The 19,438-nt window shown below is 49.1% G+C and overlaps 1 protein-coding gene across 2 annotated transcripts; it reads right to left on the bottom strand.

The window, feature by feature from the left end:
* Positions 1–1,655: 1,655 nt before the first annotated feature.
* On the bottom strand, positions 1,656–19,076 carry RAB7B (RAB7B, member RAS oncogene family; the record flags this gene model as incomplete). Of its 2 annotated transcripts, XM_080699420.1 has the most annotated exons (5): positions 1,656–1,733; positions 10,139–10,264; positions 17,601–17,816; positions 18,414–18,540; positions 19,024–19,076. In XM_080699420.1, the coding sequence occupies 5 exons, from the start codon at positions 19,074–19,076 to the stop codon at positions 1,656–1,658; spliced, it is 600 nt and encodes a 199-aa protein (XP_080555546.1). The 2 variants fall into 2 exon arrangements, with proteins under 2 accessions (XP_080555546.1, XP_080555547.1); XM_080699421.1 differs by lacking the exon at positions 10,139–10,264.
* Between the last annotated feature and the right edge of the window lie 362 nt (positions 19,077–19,438).

Genomic DNA, 19,438 nt, shown 5'->3' with positions numbered 1-19,438 from the left:
TTGGTGAGTCCCCTAATTCCTCTCCCTTTAGGTGACTGTAGAGTCAGATTATACCGGTAGCCGCAGGCTAACCTCCTCAGCTCTGCTTGGAACTGAGGAAAGGAGACGCCTCTGGCAGGCATGAACCTGGCCACTGGACCCCCGAGGGGTCACCTTATCCACCTCTTCCAGGCTGAGCTGCCCCATCTTGTGCTAAAGTCCCTCCTTCTGCAGGGCCAGAGCTATTCAGGGATCACCTAATGCTTGTCTCTGATTCTGATTTCTTGCCAGAATCAAGTATGTTGCAGTTTTTGCCCATTTCTTACTCTGCTTAAGAAATTTGAATTCTCTTGCCCCGTGGATCTAGGCTGAACATGCCTAAAGCCTGAGAACAAGCTTTGAGCTTGGGCAGGACAAAACCCCCAGTGTCATAAAGCGGCCTTCTGCTCGCCTGGAAGCCAAGGAGCACTGCTGCCCCCTGGTGGCCAGTCATCAGAGCAGCGAGGTGCCCTCTGGGAGCAGGGTTCCATTGGGGACAGCGCTTGTCTCTGGGACACAGCCTCTGAGCCCTCTGGTAAGTGGATGTCCTTTCACTATTCCTGGAATAAAGCAAGCTGGTCCCTGCCTCAGGGGCTTGGCCTCATTGTTTCTTCCTCCAGCTCTTAGGTGGCTGCTGTCTTCTTATCCTCTCGTCCCCAGATCACACATTACCTCCTCGGGGAAGCCCTCCTGGATCACTTTGTGGGCAATGCACCACATTCCAGTCCCTGGTCTCTGCCTGCACCTGTTTCACTCTGTTCTTGGCATTTACCTGCTCTGTGGAAGCGCCCACTAAGTTCCGGGTCTGCTGCCTCTCTCCCTCACCAGGTGCAGTGCTGGGGGACCAGGGCGCTTGACTGTTTTGTTTTTTTTTGTCCCTGGGCCTTAGTGTGATGTACACAGTAGGCACTCAAAACTAAGTGCTGAGGGAGTATATAAATGCATATCAACAACAGCCGCTGAGATTCAAGTGCAGCTTCTGGTCCTTAAAACCATACTGTAATACAGGCAGGGCATCTGTCACCCCACTTGACATACGAAGAAGTTGAGGCCCGAGGGGTTTGTATAAGCTGATGGAGCACCCAGCAGAGAGGGGCCAGAAAGAGTCCTGGCTGCTTTTCGTGGGCTCCTTCAGTCCTCAGGCCTCTCAGCTCCTTCTTGGAGCGGGAGGGTCCACACCCTGACTTCTTGGCCCGGTCCTGAGGGAGGCTGAGCTGCACCGCTGTTCAAAGCTGTGCTTCTGGCTTGGGGGTGTGAGTGGGGACGGGCGAGCAAGCTGGTCCACAGGACTGTGGGAACAGTGGCCCGTCTGCAGAGCTTGCGCTCTAGGGCAGGACTGTGTCTGGAGAGAGCCTGTGGCGGGAAACCTGGAGCCATCGAGGGGCCTGTGATGTCTCCAGGGGCAGGGTATATCTGTACATCCTGTGCGTTATCAGGGACCCCAATGGCCCAGCCTTCCCCTCACTAGAGTCGGCCCAAGGCGGTGCTTCTGGCACTCTGGACCATGGTGGAGGGCTCTGGCCACAGAGCCTGTCTCCTGGGCTGGCATGGCAGGCAGTGGGGCTGTGGAGGGTCGACCTGGGCCGAGCAGCCCCCGGGCAGACTGTGTCCATGGTATCCAGAGCGGGAGGCGGATGTCAGCAACACCTGCTCCTCGCCTGGCCTGGCACGAGCTTGATGGAGTCCACGAGGTGGTTCTCTAAGATGCTTTGGTACTGAGGAAGGAAGAGCAGAGTCAGCATACGCAGCCTGAGACGCAGAGAGCACCGCTGCCCCAGGGTTTCTTGGTAGCTGTGGAGGCTGGACATTTTCTTCCCTCCCCATGACACTTTTGGGAGCCGGAGACCCAGAGGGGCAGCTACTGCCTTCCCTGCGCCATCCTGCCTACTCTCCCAGCCTCTTTCCAGGACCCCGGAGCAATTCAATGGCTGGATTAGGAGCTAGGCCTCTTACTTAGGAGCCCTGGCCTCCCTCCAGGCCCCATACCTTCCCATTCTCCAGAAGGGACAACCGAGGTGACGTTGGGACCCGCACAACCCACTCTTCTCACCCAGGAATACCCTCCCTTGATTCTGGGGAAAGGATGGGGTGGCGAGGGGTCCTCCCTCAAGGCCATGGGTCCTACGGGCTGAAGGTTTCTTCTTAAAGACACCCCATTCCTTTACACTGCTGTACTCTTGCTGCTCACAGGGTCAAAGCATCGTGTTCCTGCCACTGCTAGGGCTGTGTGTGTGAGAACGTGCGTGCAAGCGAGTGTGCCCTTGATCTGTGCGTAAGCGGGTCGTGCTGTGTTGGTGTGGACCTGAGCAGGGCAGAGCCTCCTGTGTGCCAGATGAAACTGTCCCTGACATTCTGTCTCAAGTTCCCTCCCTAGCGGCAAGCTTCAGGGGCAGAGCAGGCCTTCTGTCTTGATTTTATCTCCTCCGCTGTGCCCAGGTGCAGGGTGGGTGCCCAGCTAGAGAACGCCAGTCAAACCCTTAATGCCCCAAGACCCTGAATCTCAGGAGGTGGCATCAGGCCCTACACGCTGCACCCTGATGATGCTACCCCCACAAGACACAGGAGAGGGTCCCTTGATGGCTCCTATTTACTGCTACCCCAGCCTGAGCATCTGAACTGACAGCACAGCGTTCATGGCTCAGGCCTGGGCATTAGTCCTCCACTGCAAAGATTGTTTCTCGGAAGCCCCACTTCTCACCCCTCCCTGCGAGGGTCTCTGGGCAGTAGAACACCTCCACCATCAGTCAGCCTCAGAGATGGGCCTTGACTATCCCTCAGAAGATTCTTTTAATTTTGTTTTTTTTTTTTTTTTTTTGGTAGTGGGAATTAAACCAAGGGGTATTCAACCTCTGAGCTATACTCCCATCCCTTTTTATCTTTTGTTTTCAAGCAGGGTCTTAGCCGGGTGTGGTGGCACACTCCCCAGTACTTGGGAGACTGAGATGGGAGGATCACAGGTTCTTGGCCAGCCTCGGCTACTTAGTGAGGTCCTGTTTTAAAATAAAGAAAAAAAAATAGGGCTGGGGATGTAGCTCAGAGGTAGAATGCCCCTGGGTTCAATCCCCAGTACTGCAATAAATAAATAAATAAATAAATAAATAAATAAATAAATAAATAAAGTAAAACAGGGTCTTGCTAAATTGCTAAGGGTCTCACTAAGTTGCTGAAGCTGGTTACAAACCTGCAATTCTCCTGTCTCAGTCTCCCAAGTTCTGGGATTACAGGTATGTGCCACCATCCCTGACTGGCTTCTTTTGAGTTATTAAGAATATAAAATTACTCAGGATGCTGAGACAGGAGGATCGCAGGTTTGTGGCCAGACTCAGAACTCAGGAACTTAGTGAGGCCCTCTGCAACCTAGTGAAATCCAGTTTTTTTTTTTAAATGTATATATATAAACTTCCTTATCCCCACCCTTGCTAGGTTGGAGGCCTCTGCACCAGTTCAATCTCCCTCCCTCCCCACCCCCTCTCGTACTGGAGATTGAACTCAGGGACATTCTATCTTCAAGCTATGCCTCCAGTCCTTTGTATGTTCTATTTAAAATAGGGTCCTGCTAGGTTGCTGAGAATCTTACTGTGTTGCGGAGGCTGCCCTCCAACCTGTGATTCTCCTGTCAGCCTCAGGGGCTGGGATTACACGCCTGCACTGCCACCCCTGGTTCCCGCCCATTCTTTCGCTGACAGTCTCATGGTCCCAGGTGCAAGCCAAGCCTGAGCCTTATGGCATCACTTCACTTGAAGATGGCATCATCTCTGTCCTCAGATTTCCTGCAAAATTTCTGAGTAACCCCCAGGCCAGAGTTAGGTTTCCTGGGTAACTTCTCCAGGCCGCGGTCCTCTGGGCAGCGTGAACATCTAACCGAAAAGTAACACAGAGATAATCTGAGGCCTGTGTCAGTCAGAGGAGTGTGACTGTGGGTGTCCCCGTCTTCCAGCCTGGTCACCTGGGCGGCCTTGCCTTTAGGTCCTGCATCCTGAGCATCTCATAGAGGGGCCAGGATTTCATGGAGCAGCCGCTGGCCTGCCCAATTTCCTTTTTTCCTTCTCTCTCTCTCTCTCTCTCTCTCTCTCTCTCTCTCTCTCGCTCTCTCTCGCTGTCTTCCTCTCTCTCTTCTTTCTGTCTTTCCTTTTTGTGTTACTGGGGATGGAACCCAGGGGCATTCTACCTCTGAGCTATATCCCAGCCTTATTTCATTTCTTTATATTTATTTATTTATTTATTTATTTATTTATTTATTTATTTTTGGTGGTACTGGGGGTGGAACACAGAGGCTTTATACCTCCGGGCTATACTCCCAGACCCATTTTATATTTTTTTTGGAAACAGGGTCTCACTAAGTGGCTGAGAGCCTCACTAAGTAGCTGAGGCTGGCTTCGAAACTGCGCAATCCTCCTGTCTCAGCCTCCCAAGTGCGGGGATTACAAGTGTGTGCCACCATTTTGAAACAGGGTCTCATGAAGTTACAGAGGGCCTCCCTAAGTTGCTGGAGCTGGCCTTGAACCTGTGATCCTCCTGTCTCAGCCTCCCAAGTACTAGGACTGCAAGTGTGTACCAGTACGCCTGGCCCCACTTCCCTTTTGGACGTGGTGATTGTCTTTCTCCAAACTGGGCCTCCACACCTCACCTCCTACCCCTGGAAGGGCCTGACCAACCCCAGTAGGACAGTACTTTTAAGAGTACCTTTTAAGAGCAATATCCTACCATCACTGGTGTATTTTTTTTTTAATTATGAGGTTATTTTAAATTATATTTTGGTAAAGCCAAAACATACCATGATCCTTAAATGTGGCCAAATTTGGACAATAAAATAACCTGTCTACCTTGGTCCTGGCAAAATGTTAACTGAACACCTCGTCTGGTCTCTCTCTAGATGACTCACAAATGCTCTCTGGTCCAGAGCTCACTGCAGCACTCGGGCTTTGTGTCCACCCGTGTCTCAAGAACCCTTCAGTAATGTGCACAAATGGACCTCGTTGCCGTTTTCCCTCCAGAAGCCCTTGTTTCTCCTCCACTTCCTGTCATGGCTCACGGCATCATGGATCCATTATGCCTCCAATTGCCAAGCCAGAAACCTGGTTGGCAAGCTAAATGGCTCCTGCTTCCTTCATCTCTACATCTGACCATCACTAACCCTGATGGTTCTACCGCCTGAATCTCATCAATACACTCCCTCCTCACCATCGCTGGCTACCCTCTCCAGCCGGGACGAGTGCAATAGCCTCCGTCACCACCCAGCCGCCTCCTCCGCAGTACAAAGCTCCCTGCGGAAAGTCCTTAACATAGCCCCCATTTAAAAGTAACTGCTTTTTGCGTCGGGCGTGGTGGCGCATGCTTGTAACCCCCACGCTTGGGAGGCGGAGACAGGAGGATCCTGCAGGTTCGAAGCCAGCAGCGCTGGCTTAAGAGACCCTGTTTCCAGCTGGGCGTGGTGGCGCACACTTGTAATCCCAGCATTCGGGAGGCTGAGACCAGAGGATTGTGGTTCGCGGACAGCCTCAGCTACTTAGCGAGGCTCTCTGAAACTCAGTGAGACCCAGTTTCAAAATAAAGAATAAAAAATAGGGCAGGGGATGTATAAAAATATAAAATAGGTCTGGGAGTGTAGCCCGGAGGTAGAAGGGCTTCCAGGAACCCCAGTACCACACACACACAAAAAGCAATCGCATTTTACTTAATGCCTTCTTTGTGACACACTATTATTTTACTTAATCCTCATAACAACCCAGAAGGAAGATAGTATTGGTACTTTAAATATAGGAGAAGCCGGGCGTGGTGGCACACACTTGTAATCCCAGCGCTTGGGAGGTGGAGACAGGAGGATCGTGCAGGTTCGAAGCCAGCCTCAGCAACTTAGTGAGACCCTGTTTCCAAATAAAGTATAAAATAGGTCTGGGAGTATAGCCTGGAGGTAGAAAGCCCCTGGGTTCCACCACCAGTACCACCAAAAATAATAAATAAATAAATAAATAAATAAATAAATAAAATAAATATAGAAGAAGGGTGACTTAGAAACACTACATGAGCTGAGCATAGTGCTACAGGCCTGGGAACCCAGTACTTGGGAGGCTGAGACAGGAGGATCGCAGGTTTGAGTCCAGCCTCAGCCATGTGGTGAGCAACCTGGTGAGGCCGTGTTTCAGAAACAAAAAATAGGGCTGGGAGTGTAGCTTGGAGGTAGAATGCTCTGGGTTCATGAAGGAAGGAAGGAAAGAAGGAATGAAGGGAAGGGAGGAGACGGGAAGGAAGGAAAGGAGGGAGGGAGGGAATATGACTTGCTCAAGGGCATACAGTAAGAACCAGAGGCAGATATGAAGCTGCCTCTGGCCAGCTTCAGAGTCCTAGCTCTTCCCACCCTGGTCTGGGCTCCCTCCTTTTGAGCAGGACCTCTCCTATCTCCCTCTCCAAACCCCCAACTGCTGTGAGGCGCCTATGACCTGCCTGGGAAGGAGGGCAAAGTCCTTACAGGAAATGTCTTTAAAACTCTTCTTTGACCTCAGTATATGTTTGCAAACTTCTATTTCACCTTGAACACCCATGAGAATTTTACTATCTATGCCCTGGTATGTTTATCTTAGTTTTGAGGGAGTAGGGGTTTGAACTCAGAGACATTACTACCGAGCTACACCTCAGCCCTTTTTATTTTTGTGGTACTGAGGATTGAACCTTCTATCTCTGAGCAAACTCACAGCCTTTTAAAAATTTTTTGTTTTAAAACAGGGTCTCCAATCAGAGGGTATGGGAAGGGGGAGGATGGAGCCTCTTTAAAACTCAGGAGGTACGTAAGCAAATGTATCAGAGTCAATCACTAAACAAGCATGGGATCGAGGTGGGGGGGAGGGAATGGGATGGGGACTGGATGAGGGCTGATTGGATGATGTGTGCTTGTATATCCTCTCAAGTCTTATATTCCAATGTGATGTATGATTACAATGCACCAATAAAAATAAATTAAAAAAACAAATTACAACTTTCAAAAAAAATAAAACAGGGTCTCACAGGTTGCTGAGAGTATCTCTACTTGCTGAGACTGGCCTCAATCCTACGATCCTCTTGTCTCAGCCTCCCTAATATTGGGATTACAGGTATTTACCACATGTGCTGAGCTGTATATTTGTCTTAATGTGAAAATGTTTCTCTTGCAAATTTTCCTTCCTTCCTTCCTTCCTTCCTTCCTTCCTTCTTTCCTTCCTTCCTTCCTTCTCCCTCTCTCTCTTTTTCTCTCTCTTGGGTATTGGGAATGGAACCCAGGGTCATTGTACCTCTGAGCTACATCCCGAGCCCTATTTTATTTTTGATTTTGAGACCGAATCTCACTAAATTGATGAAAGCCTCCCTAAATCACTGAGGCTGACTTCGAACCTGCGACCCTCCTATCCCAGGCTACCAAGTGTTGGGATTACAGGAATGAGCCACGACACCCGGCTTTTCTGCACATTTTTAAGTAATATAGATGTGCTCTGCTGGGCTTCAGGTCCTAGGTAGGCCCTAAGTGCCGCGGACAGTCAGCAACACCATCTAGAAGTCATGACTGTGTGTGGAGTCTGAACTCCTGGTTGAGCTCGCAGGGCCTCCGTGGCCTAGAGCCGTCCCTTTGCTGGCACTGCCACCCAGCGTGTCTCTTCATCCTGAATCTCCCAGCGCACGTTCCCTACCTTTGTAAACTCAGCTCATAGCTGCTTTCACCACGCACCCCATGGATTCACGCTTGGCCTGTGGCCTCGGCGCTCTCTCTGCCCTTCTCTTCCTGCTCACACCCCAGGTGATCGCCTACAGACCGCATGGCCACGCAGAGCCTGCCCACACGCGCCTTCCCGGAGCTGGCATCCTCACCTCCAGCTGCCTGAGTCACCGCAGACACAGCCCCAGCGCCTGCCTCGCCCCGCCCCTTCGTGAGCATCTCACTCGACTGCCCCCAGGGCCCTGCATCTCAGCCCAGCCCGACAGCTCAGGGGATATTTTGGGAACTGAATTATTTACAGCGAGGAAACAAAGGATGAGATCAGTCATATGTCTTGCCCAGGGCTCCACCTGGAAGCACTCGGGCGGGATCCCATCCAGGTCTGCCTGATGCAGACACCATGACTGCCACTTCTGGGCTTCGGATCGGTCGAACTGCTGTGTAACTGTGGGGGGCTGACATGGCATTGCCAACCCATCCTTTTGCCAAGAAAGGATGTTAAAAAGAACAAGCAGACAAGCTACCATCTGCTAATGGTACCATGTCATAACAGTGACACAATAGGAAGGATGTGATTAACCCCAATAGGAAAGACATAATTTCAGGACTAAAAGATGCTCTTTCCTCTAAATGGATGGATGCTAACTGTGCAGCCACAGGCGGCGGGCAGTGTCAGCTTCCTTGTGACCAAGCATTTGGTGATAACTGTGCTATGTTTGCGGGGAAGTGCTGATTGTGGAGCGCATATAGGTGCTGAGTGTTTGTGGAGTGCCTATAGGTGCTGAGTGTTTCTGGGGAAGGTGTGAGCAGGTGTGCTGTGTGCCAGGAGCCAGCTCCTCTGCCTGTCATGTGAAAGCCACATGTCATGGCTGTGCACGAAGCCACGGCCACCTGCTGCTTCCTGTTACCAGGAGACGGCAAGGGCAAGGGCTGGAAGCTGGGAGTGATGCCGAGCCCAGGGCACAAACCCTGAGGTCAGCCAGGGCTCTGCGGTGAGGGTGGCGATGCCAGCCTTCCCCCAGCCAGCCACGCCCTCCACTGCACACAGCCCTGGGGCTGGGCCTGAGGCTCCTCTCTAGGGCCACTGGTAGCTCAGGGCCAGGCGAGCCAGCCATGCCAGATGCACCCAGGGGAGGCCTCCCACCTCCCATCCACACCCACTCATTTCTTCCATTCAAAATCATTGCCAGAAGCTGGGCGTGGTGGCGCATGCTTGTAATCCCAGAATTTGGGAGGCTGAGACCGAAGGATCGCGGTTCATGGACAGCCTCAGCTACTTAGTGAGGCCCTCTGCAACTCAGTGAGACCCAGTTTCAAAATAAAGAATAAAAAATAGGGCAGGGGCTGTAGCTCGGAGGTCGAATGCCCCTGGGTTCCATCCCCAGACCCGCAAAAACAAACAAACAAACAAACAAACAAACAACCAAAAAAACCCCACCCAAAACCAAAATCATTGCCAGGATTAAACTCTCCCTCCTTGTAAGAAGCTCACCTTGATTCAAGGTGGCAGAACGGAGAAACAAGTCGAGCCCTTCCCGTGCCAAGCTCACGACCCTCTTCTGAGCCTCCAAACCCCACGTCAGAAGAACATAAAAGCCCTGCTGCTGCCAGGCGTGGTGGTTCACATCTATAATCCCAGTACTTGGAAGGCTGAGACAGGGGGATTGTAGATTCAAGGCTAGCCTCAGCAATTTAGCCAGAATCCCAGAAACTTAGTAGACCTTGTTTCAAAATAAAAAATAAAATAAGACCAGAGGTATGGCTTGGAGGTAGCATGCCCCTGGGTTCAATCCCCAGCACCCCAATAAACAAAGCAAAAAAAGCCTGGCTACTGCTTCCAGGCAGCCTCCCATGACCTCCCCTCCTCCTAGGGGGTTGTGGGTGTGTCCCTCCTTCAGGGCCCAGGATTAAGTCCTGCCCCACTGTGCCACAGCTGTTCTGCAATCACTGGTGTGGCTCTGTGTCTCCTGAGACCGAGGTCTACACCCTGCACAGTGCCTGGTATGTGTGCCACGCCACGCGTGCCGGAGAACCACCAAACCAAGGGGTCTGGGCGGGCTCATGTTTCTGACTGGAGAAGATCAGCAACCCACTTAGACAACTGCTGGGCTCCTCCATGGGGCTCTGTCCCGCCAGTGAGGATGGGGCTTGATCATCACTTCTCAAACCCTTGCTAAGTTGGGATCTTCAGGAGTGAGGTGCAGGGCCAAAGCTTTTAGATTTACCACGAAGGATCCTGATCACCAGAGAGACCTGGGGACCAGACTCCGTGCTCCTTCGCACCTCACTTCTCTGCCATCTGTGTGGTCTAGCCCGTTAGACAACTGATTCACCAACACAATGAGCACTCTTGGCCTGCATCAGTATGTTCTCTGGAGGCTCCCCGGGGTCCTCCACCCTAGGGATGGTCCCATTTCTTGCCACCACCTCGTCACTCACCCTTGACAGAGCCCGGCCGGCCAGCACCTGGAAGGCTTGCTCTACGTTGATGTCATTCTTGGCACTGACCTCAAAGTAGGGGATATCCTTCTCCTTACACCAGCCCTGGGCCACCTCGTGGGGCACCTGAGTGAAGGGAAGACACGGTCAGTGTTCTGTATCGCCATCGCTGCCACCACCACCAAGGTCACTGCTGTGGCTTCTTAGGTTGACACAGGTTCCGGGCGGTGGTGGTGGCGGTGGTGGTGGTGGTGAGGTCATTAGCAAGGGTGATGCTTTTTGGTCCTGCAGGGCTGGATTTGTTACCATGACACTGCATCCTTACAGAACGAGACTGTCCTCAGGTTTGCCTGTTCTGTACCCACTTGGCCTTCCATTTTCTCCCATGAACTGAAGCAGCACTTCCCAGCCTTGAGAGCCATGAGCCAAAATGAGCCTCTGCTCTTCATAAATCACCCAGCCTCAGGTATTCTATTATAGCAACAGAAAATGGACCGAGGCAGTCCCATTCCTGCCATCACCCCCACACCCCCACCTTCATCACATTGCACCTGTTCCCATCACCGGCACATCCCGCATCCTTATCATATTACACCACCACCATCACCACCACCACTCTCGTTTGGTGATGAGAACCTTCCACACGTCTATCACTACACATTTTCTCTCATTGTCACTGCGCATTTCTCTTTCTTATTGGGATTAAAAAATACCACTGCTCTCCACGGTCTCTTTGGTGCTTGCTCTACTGGCCTCAGGAGTGACAGGAGGCTGGTGGCTTGTGCCTGTCTTTCACAATGTCTCTCTCGTCCACCAGCCTCGCTCTGGCATTGCGAGGCGTGGGGCTTAGGACTGAAGGGCGAGCCAGGCGTGGTGGCGCACACTTGTAATCCCAGTACTTGGGAGGTTGAGACAGGAAGATCACAGGTTCGAAGCCAGCCTCAGCAACTTAGTGAGGCCATCTGCAATGTAGTGAGACTCTTTTTTCAAATAAAAGAATAAATAATAGGACTGGGATTATTTATTGGATTATCTGGATTCCCCAGTACCACCTTAAAAAAAAAAAAGACTGAAGGGTGAAGACGGTCTGCCAAGCACCTGCTCTTCATGCTCAGCCCCATCATTCTCCCAAGTATTTTGGAACTTTGTGTAGAGCAAGGAAAACTTTCAGGCCTCAGAATTCTAAGCTCCTCCTGCCTTGAAAGAAGAGTCCCCAGAACTGGCCAGGAGTACTACCTTTCTAAGGCATGGTTGCCCAAGGACTAAGCAACCAAGTGGTCAACCAGGACCCCTTCATTATTTGGAGGAAGAATCAAGGATGGATGAGCTACCGATTAAGATTGTCCTCACCAGTAACATGCAAATAAATAATCACTCAAAACTAACACATTAGAACTGGTCATAGTGGCGCACACTACACCTGAGGTTTAAGGCAAGCCTCAGCAACTTAGTGAGGCCCTGTTTCAAAATAGAAAATAGAAAGGGCAGGAGGGGTAGCTCGGTGGTAGAACACCCCTGGGCTCAATTCCCTGTACCAGAGGTAAATAAGAAAGAAAAAAGAAATGAACACATTAAACTTTGATAAAATCTTAGGTACGCAAAGATTTTGTACTTGTAAAGGATTTGAAGACAAAGTCTGAACTAAAACTTCTTTTTTGTTTGTTTTCAAACAGTCTTGTAAGATTGTTGCAAGTGTTGCTAAGTTGCTGAGCCTGGCCTTTGAACCTGTGATCCTCCTGTTTCAGCCTTCCAAGTATTAGGATTACGGGTGTAGGTCATCACGCCAGCGTTTTATGGGATTTATTTATTTATTTATTTATTTATTTATTTATTTTTGGTGGTACCCAGGGGCTTTCTACCTCTGGGCTATACTCCCAGACCTATTTTATATTTTATTTGGAAACAAGGTCTCACTAAGTTACTGAGAGCCTCACTAAGTAGCTGAGGCTGGCTTCGAACTTGTGTGATCCTCCTGTCTCAGCCTCCCAAGCGCGGGGATTACAAATTGCGCCACCACACCGGGAGTCTAAAACTTCTTATAGCTTCTTCTTTCATTATATTCTGCCCCATGCCTAATCTCCCACCCCCTCTTCCCCAGGTGCTGAGCATCTAACTGGCACCTAGTCGGAGCTCAGGAGTTACTCTAAAAAATGAAGTGAAAATAAGTGACTTCTTTTCTGGGAGGCAGGGGATTCTTTTGATTTCATGGCATGAGAAGCAGACCCTGGGACTAGTGCCCAAGGCCACGCAGTGACAGAGCTGAGAAGACAGGCCTGCAGCTGCAGCCCCTGATCAGGGCTTCTCTCCCTCCGAGGGTGACTGTCGGCTTGGGTACCAGATTAGGACAGACTTCTTATCTCATTTTCCCCTGCCCTCTCTCTGTTTAGTATTAAGCAGTGATTGAATACAAACTCCAAAGTATCAACTGAGATTATGTTGTAAAACCATTCTGTTTGTATTTTCCCGTGCCTACCCCAGCTGGCCTGGGAAGAAACTGTCCAGACAGCTTCTGAGAAGAAAACTTTCTCAGAAGAAAACGTCTCAGTTTTCTCTACCAGTTCCAGCTTCAGTTTCATGATTTTAAAGATCATCTTAGCTTTTATTTATGAAGTATAAAAGTTGTTTATAATTTAGGCTCTGACTCTAGAAATAAATTCAAGATAGGGTACTTGGGGACATGGAATTCATGACAATTTTAGAATTGTGACTTGCATTATTTTTCCTTTCGGTGAACAACAGACTGCTAACATTTTACTTTTTCGGCTGTATTTTTGCTCACTTGTTGGAGCTAAACATTTGAAAAATTAGTTCAGTTTGCATTATTTTATTTAATGATGCTTTTCTACCTCCTATGCATTTTAAATGATTGATTATATACATGATAATATTACCATGTCTAATATTAATTGGTAAACCATTATTAAAAATAACAAAAATATTTTTAGAATCATAATCCCAATTTTTATGAATTGGTGATAAATCAGAGATGACCTCCTTGGGCATAGAGCAAAGGATTCATATCCCTGGGAATAAATTCCTTGTAGCAGAGAGGCTAAAAGAGCTTTTCTTTCTTTTTTTTTTTTTTTTTTGTGGTACTGGGGATTGAACTCAGACGCATTCTACCTCCAAGCTACACCCCAACCCTATTTATTTATCTATTTATTTTACTTATTACCTATTTATTTATTTATTTTTCTGAAACAGTCTCACTAGGTAGCTGAGGCTAATACTGAACTTCTGATATTTCTGTCTCAGCCCCCCCCCCAAATATTGAGATTATATTATGGGATTATTATATACCATACTAGACTCAGAGCTATTTTTTCTGATAAACTATTTTTTTTTCCACTGGCACCTTCTGTAGAAGCAGTAGAAATTTATTTATTTTTCTTTTTTACTTTTTCTTTTTTATTTATTTATTTATTTATTTTTTGGTGATACTGGGGATTGAACCCAAGGGCTACATTCCTAGCCCTATATTATTTTTATTTTGGAACAGGTTCTTGCTAAGCTGCCTGGATTGCCTTGAACCTCAGCCTCCCAGGCGTTGGGATTACAGCTATATGGTTAGTAGGCATTAAAAAAAAAAAAAAAAGTTAAGCCAGCAATTCTCTAAGACCATTCTGGGAAAAAAAAACCAAACACACACACACACACACACACACACACACACACACACACACACACACATAGTTTTAAAATATACATTACACATAATATGTATGTATTAACATGTTAGCCATTTTAATCATATACAATTCAGGGGCATTAAATATCTTCCTATTGTTGTGTAATCATCACTGCCACTCAACTCCAGGGTTTTCTCATTTTCCCAAAGCTAGCAATGTGGGTTTTTTTTGGGGGGGGGGATTGAACCCAGGGCTATTCTACCTCTGAGCTATACCCTCATCCCAAATTTAGCTTATGCTTTGAAACAGGGTATCACTAAGTTGTTGAGGGTCTTGCTAAGTTGCTGAGACTTGCCTAGAACCTGCAATCCTTCCGTCCTGGCCTTTTAAGTACTGGCTTTATAGGTGTCCATCACCATGTCCAGTCTAAATAACATCTATTTTTTGGGGTACTGGGGATGGAACACAGGGGCATTCTACATCCAAGCTACACCCCCAAACCTATATTTTTATTCTTTATTTTGAAACAGGGTCTCACTGAGTTGCAAAGGGCCTCACTAAGTAGCTGAGGCTGACTTCGAACCTATGCAATCCTCTTGTCTCAGCCTCCCAAATGCTGGGATTGTAAGTATGTGCCACCACGCCCAGCCTAACACCGTATTTTAAAACTTCATTTTTGAGACTGTAATCTAAATACTTGAGAGGATGAGACAGGAGGAGCGCAGTTTCGAAGCCAGGCTCAGCAACTTTGTGAGGCTCTCAGCAAACTGGTGAGACTCTGTTTCCAAATAAAAAATAAAAATGAACTGGGGGAATATATCTTGAAGGTAGAATGCCCCTGGATTAAATTCCCAGCATCACAAAACAAATAAATAGATAACTTTATGTTTATTTATTTATTTATTTATTTATTGCGGTAGTAGGGATGGAACCCAGGGGCATTCTACCTCCTAGCTACACCCCCAGCCTTACTTTTTTTAATTCTTTATTTTGAAACAGAGTCTCACTGAGTTGCAAAGGGCCTCACTAAGTAGCTGAGGTTGCGTGTGAACTGTAATCCTCCTATCTCAGCCTCCCAAATGCTGGTATTACAGGCGTGTGCCACCACACCTGGCTTATTTTCTTTTTATTAAGTAGGAAAACTACTATGCTTTCCAGCCTGTCCCTTAGAGATGATAAGGAGGAGGATAATAATCACATCATTTCTTTTAACTCTCCAATAATCTCAGGGAATTCAGGGCCTGGCTCTGAGTCCAGCTCACCTGGGGGTGGGGGGTTAAGAGAAAAGACACCTCCTCCAGCTGCTCCACGGCTCTCAGCTGGTCCTCTGTACTTCCTCACCCCAGCAGGGTCTGGTACCACAGTAAGGACACCTGAGGGCAGGGGCTCCCCAGCGCCCCACCCCCACCCCACTTTATGATCCTGGGTCTCTGAACTAAAGTCCCCCTGCTCTCCCCACCTGCTTCTCCCTCCCCACTTCCCAGGTCTTTATTTCATTATTGCTCAGTACCAGATCTTTATTTCATTATTACTCACCTCCCAGCTCCTAGGATGCCACCTCCCTCCAGGGCCTACCCCCTCACCTCCTTGGCAAGCTCCCCTCCCCCTCCCCAGAATCCTGGCTTCGCCTCCCTGTCTCTGTGAACCCTGGCTTTCCCTGGTGCTTCTGTGCCAGTCTTGTCCTCTCTGGCTGTTCTGGAACCTGTGATCCTCCCTCCTGTCTCAGCCTCCCAAGTACTGAGATTACGGGCATGAGCGACTGTGCTGGCAATAACTGATTTTGCTGAGAAAAAGTCAAGCTCTCAGCCTTGAACTACCTCAACTTCCTGCCCTATGACCTATAGACATATGAAATAAGATGTATAAATGGACAGTTGGGTGGAGGCCTTAAGCCCGATAGACGTCGGACACAAAATGAGTTGGAAGACAGACCAACCTGGGACCGCACACATTCCCAGAGGCTCATGAGCAACACAACCACTCATAGAAGAGGTTTAAATGCGTTAAAGAGGAGGATTGGAAAGGTTTATTTTGGAGAAAGATGTGTTGTGGATATAGCCACTTCTGCCTTCCCCATGATTGGTAATAGGCAAAAGATAGCTTTGAGGAGAGACATTACCATATGACCTCTGGAGTTGGGTGGACACAGTGGACGGATGCCTGACATGCATCGAAAGCAAAAAGCAAAAAGAATGGTACAGAGAACAGACTCTCTGCAACAGAGCCAGGGTGCATATCTGCTTTGTGAAGGAGGTGTGGGGTCAACAGAGAGACAGCCAGGCTGGAGCTTTTAAGAGGACTGCCCGAGGGAGGAGGTGACCCCAGTGCCAGGAGATGGCTGAAAGTTAGGAGTTAAGGAGGCAAAGGAGGAAAGTTCAAGACCCTTGTCATGGGAGGTACAGTGAGATGTCCCTGGAGGAGGCTTCCTAAAGACCTAAAGAGGGACCCACACAAGAAAGAGCTGACACATCCACCAGGCACAAAGCACAGAAAACTGTCTTATGACAGTGTCGGTCAATTAAGGACCGTCTGCTCCCCTGGCCACTTCTCCTTCCTGCTTCACTCCAGACAGATGTGGACACAGAATTATCTCAGCTAAGAGGGTGGAGGTGTGCGCATGTAGGGCTGGTACTTAGATGCTCACCTGTAGCTGGCCCCAGTGAGGACCAGAAAGGGAGACATCTTGCCATGGGATGAACTTGGGGCTTTGATTATCTGAGATTGGAGATTTGAAATTAGAGAACTGACACTGAGTTTCCAACCTGAAGTGATCATGAAGCCGAATACTTCTAGCTACCTGTTCCTGGCACAGACTTCTCCTCTGAGGTTTTGTTCTTAGCTATTCCAAAGCCTGTGGTCCTCTCCAGCTGTCTGAAGCTGTTCTCCAAGCTCCTCAAATTCAGCATGCCCAAGCCAAACATGGCTTCCTCCAGGAGCAGGAGCCTCCTCTCCTTGGGTGGCGGACGCCCTGGAAGCATCCCTCCCGCGCCACCCCCCAGTACCATCAGCACCCCTCACGCCAAGTCGGCCTCTGCTCTTTTATCCCTTTTCTCTGTTTAAACCATTGTGAAAACAGGATACAAACATGCGGATTCACTTCCCCATGACTTTTCTCTATTTGAAACATTGAGAAAACTTGGTTCAGACAGCTCTTCTGGGTGCCATTTGGGCTTTGGTTGGCACTGAGCGTCTTTTGCAGATTAAGGCTGCTTCTTGTTCCTTCTCATCGGCAGGCAGGGAGCAAAGAGGCCCTGTGAGGGCCAACACCACCCATGCAGGGCCACTGCAGCCACGGAACAGACCAGCTGTCAAGTGGCTAACCCGGTCATCCTGCATAAGCTTAAATTAATAGAAAAGTTTGTACTTCTTCAGAGAATTTGTAGATCCATGAACTTATAACTGCAGACCCCTCCCACCTGAACATAGGTAGAAATGTTATTCTATAGATATTAGTTCAGATTCCAGAGACCTGAGACCTCTGGGGCCTTAACTCCTCCTCTCCCTGTCTCAGGGCAGGATCGCCTTCAGTGCTGTTTTTTTTTGTGTGTGTTTGTTTTTTTCTTGCTGTTTTCTAGCCTGCAACCCACTTCTTCTAGGAAGTCCGTTCTATGTTTTAGACTTGGGCAGATGCCCCTCCATTGTGATCTTCAAAATCTTTATATCTTCAAAGTGTATACCATTGCATTTATTGTATTATATTATAGTTGTTTCTATATCAATTACTAGACTGTTGAATTCTTGAAGAAAGGACTATGTTGATTGAACTCCACGTGTGTGCCTGGCACACAGTGGGCATTCATATAAAGTTTGCTGAATGAAGGAGTGAACAGTACCTTCCTTTCTGCCAGATCAATCTTGTTCCCCAGCACCACCATGGGGTAGGACTGCTCCGTAGGGATAATTTTGGCCAGAACATCACCCCGCCAGATATCCAGGGCTTCAAAGGACTCCGGGTCGGTGACATCAAAAGTCAGGACACAGCCATCAGAACCCTTGTAGAATGTGGACACCATGGAGCGGAACCTCTCCTGACCACCTGTGTCCCAGATCTAGAAAGAAAGAGCAGCAGCCCCAGGGGGCTGTGATGAGTGGCTAGAGGAGGTCCAATCACATTAAGCCAGGGCTGGGAACAGAAAACTCTGTTATAGGTGCATTTGATCCTTTTACACACAGGCACTGTAATCCTCCCACCCAGTATGCTACGGTGACTTTACAGAACTTTTCTTTTTTTTTTTTTGTACTGTCGGATCTGCCAACTCCTTGGGAGATAACCTGCCCAAGGCCACTGCCAAGTTTTTCAGGGAAACTAAACTAACACTAGGCATGAGATCTCCCAACTCCTGAATCGGTCTTCTACCTTCTAAATCAGGCATCACTTTTTTTTTTCTTCAAAGAGCCAGGCAGCAAATATTTTAGGCTCCGTTCTCAACAGCAACCTGATGCCACTGAGTGGACGAGACAGTAAGTAAGCAAATGGGCATGGCTGCGTCCCAGGGAAGAAGACCCAGTTTTGGTCCATGAGTTTGCTGATCTCCGCTCCAGACCACTGTAGCTCCTGGCCCACTTTTTTCTGTACGTGGCTGTCCAGGGAGGGCGGGGTGACTTTCAGGTCTATATGTGTTGAAGAGGGAAAGAGGGCTGCTCACCTGTAGCTTCAAAGTTGTGTCATCCAGTATGATGATCTTGGAGAGGATGCTGGCCCCGAGTGTGGTCTGGTACTCCTCGTAAAATGTCTTGTGCACATACTGATGGAGGAGGGAGGTCTTTCCCACACTGAGGAAAAACCCCACACCTGTGAACACACACCTACAAACACACACACTATCTACCTTTGCCATTTTCAGCCTCTTACCATGCCCCTTACGCCCCTGTCTCTCCCCGAGATTCTGGATTCCTAACATCAGTGGTCCAGGGCTCAGACCTCAGGAACAAAGGACTAGGGATGGCTTCTAGAAATAGGAACCAATCAGAGGATGCAGAGAGGCTTGGAGAGGACTGAACATCACACAGCAATGCTTTGGTTCTTCGTGGGTGTGGCAGGCAGTGGGAGGGCAGAGTTGCTGAGTGGCCCACCTGACTCACACAGCTAGTTTCTGCAGAGTTTAAACCAGACCCATCCATTTCCTGCAGGGCGTCTCTTCCTGCTAAGCTCCTTTCCTTGAGGTAGATGCACTTCGCTACAACCCCAAACCAGAAAGCGACCTTGCAAGGTGGGAACACAGAGAGAGGAGAGGCCTCGTGCTGGGCTTGGCTTACCCAAGCGCTCCCACGATGATGAGTTTCAAGTCCACCTTCTTCCGGGGGTTCATGAAAGGGCTTCAGAGCCTGTAGGGGAACATTAATCATCCACATGTTGGCCAATGTCTCCTGTGGCCCTTGCCACTGAGGCTGGCCCGTGTTTTCACCTTCCCAATGTGCAGGTCTCTGCTCTGGGTCCAGGACTCATGCTGGGCTCTTCTCTGAAAGAGGTACATGATTCAGTGGCCCTTTTACACCCTCCCCTCTCTTCCCCCTGGAGGCCTCCCCAAGGCTGGACGGGGCTGTGACCCCGTAGGAGAGGCAGATCGCTCACCCTTCAGCTCTACCAACCCTGCTCCGGGTGGCAGCCTGGATTGCTAGGAAGGCAGGGCAGGATCTAACAGAGGCCTCACAGACAGCCAAGCCTGGAGCC

This window comes from Muscardinus avellanarius (genome assembly GCF_963383645.1).
Source record: "Muscardinus avellanarius genome assembly, chromosome: 7".
NCBI lineage: Eukaryota > Metazoa > Chordata > Mammalia > Rodentia > Gliridae > Muscardinus > Muscardinus avellanarius.
The sequence above is the reverse complement of the archived record's forward strand: the minus strand, read 5'-3'. Positions and strand labels throughout refer to the sequence as shown.